The following is a 2537-nucleotide window of genomic DNA, read 5'->3' on the forward strand; positions in this document are numbered from 1 at the left end:
AACGCTTCCACCATAATATCTGTCTTTGGTAAAATTGTCATTAATGCAAGCAGTACTATCATTTAGACACCGAGCTGTTAAAGACTAATCATATCCAGTGCATTCCAGTGGCTGAACATAAATCTACCCTGAGCAGACTGATGGTCCGTTTCCATAAATCATCACTAAATTTGAATTGTGCAGCTCAAGCTGACTAAATTCTAACTTACAATTCCCTTAGGAAGCCACTGTGTCTGTCTGTATTGGACTTTAAACACATTGTTAGCTCTTAAATGTCAGTGGCTTCAGTGCACCACTCAGAGACCTTTCCCTGCTTGGTGTCTTAAATTCCTCTGACACTCTTACATGAACTTCAGTGTACTGACACAAGAGAGAAATTATGATCAGTCACAGAGGATGTCACGTTTGCTAACAGGGATCTACTGTTACTGTAGCACACCTGTCATTTCCACTTTGATTTAGTCAGTTTTTTGCTGCTTTACCCAAGGCCTCTGAAAAATTCCTCTCCAAGATGTTCAACACATGTTCCCCAATCTGTGACCTATGAATTTATGACTCAATGTATATATGTATAAACCATATACTCCTCTCTTGGTTCTGAACAGATACATGCGGCTGCAACCACAGCTGTCAGTAGAAATAAATGTCACATTTTGAACTTGTGAAAACCTCTATCTATAGATTTCTTCATTTTGATATTGTCTAAAGGAGTGACAGATTATGGTCCAAAAGGGGCCTCGAGGTATCTGCACTTCCAAAGGTTATCATTGGTTACGACTGTCCAGTAGCTTGCTCGTATGGTACTGGACATCTAAAAACACATTCTAGGAATAATCTAAATTTCTGTACATTTTCTGACTGTCAAGATATTTTAACTCAGGAACTCACACTTGGTACACTTACCAACTTACCATCAGCTGCATTATTATGATGAGGTCGTATCATTATATGGAACTGTATCCTTTGTTGACAAACCAAAACTGGCAGTTTTGTCACTACTGACAGATCAGCCAAGTGATCAAAAGCCACTAAAAACAACCATCACACAACCACATTATCTCATTCTATCAGGGTGCTTCATCTGTTCCTGTCTCTCATTTCATTCCACACTTCAAGAAAGCCGCCAGAAAGCTAAAGTCCAGGGCAACAGGCTCAAACACTCAGCACAGAGACACTTTAGTGTGGCTGTCAGAGGCCGAGCAAGAAATCCTCAGTTAAAAGGTGTCACAAACACTACGACACTGCAAGCTTGGACAAACACAGTGACTGACCCACTGTTCAGTCACATATACTGTACATAGTGTAGTAAACCCACACTGATGGAAACATAGATATTATTTTAAAATAAAATATGGTCTGGCAGCCACTGTCTCTGACTTTTAGCTGTCGAGAGCTCCTCCACGGCTGGCTGTTTGAAATGACTATGCACGGTTCAAAAAACACTTATTATTATCTTCGCTGGGTGGCAGGCGGGTCTAATGTATGGTCCATGCTTTGACAACACAGGGCAGAGAAGCTGGAATAACAACAGAAGTTCTGTAGCCAACAGTGTCATGGACAAGGAAGTAAGGCTGAGACACAACACACCCTGTCCCATTTTCACATGCTTTATCAGACAATGTACAAAATCATAGTTACATCTTTAAAGCTGTCATATTTCCTTTAATATGACACAGACTTGACATGTGAACAGCAAATTACTGTGCGTTACTTCAGTTTTTCATCTGATCAAAAACAAATGGACTGGATCTGTCGTATAAAAAAAAACAGTTTAACTGCACATACTTTTGTTTTTCCTACAACAGATGAAGAACAGTTTGGAGTATAGACAGTCGTCCTCGAACAGGTTCTGCTACATCAGCGCCAGAAGCAAAAACTCCTTCATTTTCATTACACATACACTTTGAATATATACTAAATTTGACCCAAACCAAATCAGCACCACCTAAGCTGAATTTCTTCCTTTTCACAAGATGTATGCTGTGGCCAAAAGAAAACAATGGCCATAGACTAACTTCAAAACAGCACTGAGATCATTCAGTTTATTCTCTCAAATAGCCTCTGACTAGTGCCGGGCATTGTCCTGCAAAAGTACAGGGTGGAGAACACCATGCTTTACTACAGTAGCACTAGAAGGACAATGTTCCTCGTTTATCTATATACTGTATCTGTACAGCACAACTGACCTAAATAAAACCTGAAGTACATGAATTACTTCCCTTCCACAAGACAAACAGCTGTGACCTAAATGGCACAAAAGCCAGTGAACAGATTTAACCTGCAATCTTTGTAATCTTTACTAGTTTTGTAAAGAGTGGACTGTTCCCTACCATCGCTGCTGCCGCGGGCGACCAGCACGTCTGGTGACGGGGTTTGTTGTGAGCGTGAGCCGAGGGAGTCCAGGCTGTCAAAAGAGTCCTCACGACCGTGGTGTGGCGGAGAGAGAGAGTCGCTGCGCTCGGAGTCCCAGCAGTCGATGTAGCCACTGTCCCGGATGCCGCGTTTAGGGCTCTCGGCGTCCTCCGTCTCCTCAACAT

At 41.8% G+C, this 2537-nt stretch overlaps 1 protein-coding gene across 1 annotated transcript in view; it reads right to left on the reverse strand.

Moving 5' to 3' along the window:
• Positions 1-2537, reverse strand: part of LOC109955193 (LIM and calponin homology domains-containing protein 1) — a 74480-nt gene that overhangs the window by 23065 nt on the left and 48878 nt on the right. Inside the window, exon 7 of the mRNA XM_020591113.1 lies at positions 2331-2529. Coding sequence (XP_020446769.1) covers positions 2331-2529 — 199 coding nt within the window. The remainder of the gene's footprint in view (positions 1-2330; positions 2530-2537) is intronic.

Source organism: Monopterus albus, unplaced genomic scaffold (genome assembly GCF_001952655.1).
Source record: "Monopterus albus unplaced genomic scaffold, M_albus_1.0 scaffold2.1, whole genome shotgun sequence".
NCBI lineage: Eukaryota > Metazoa > Chordata > Actinopteri > Synbranchiformes > Synbranchidae > Monopterus > Monopterus albus.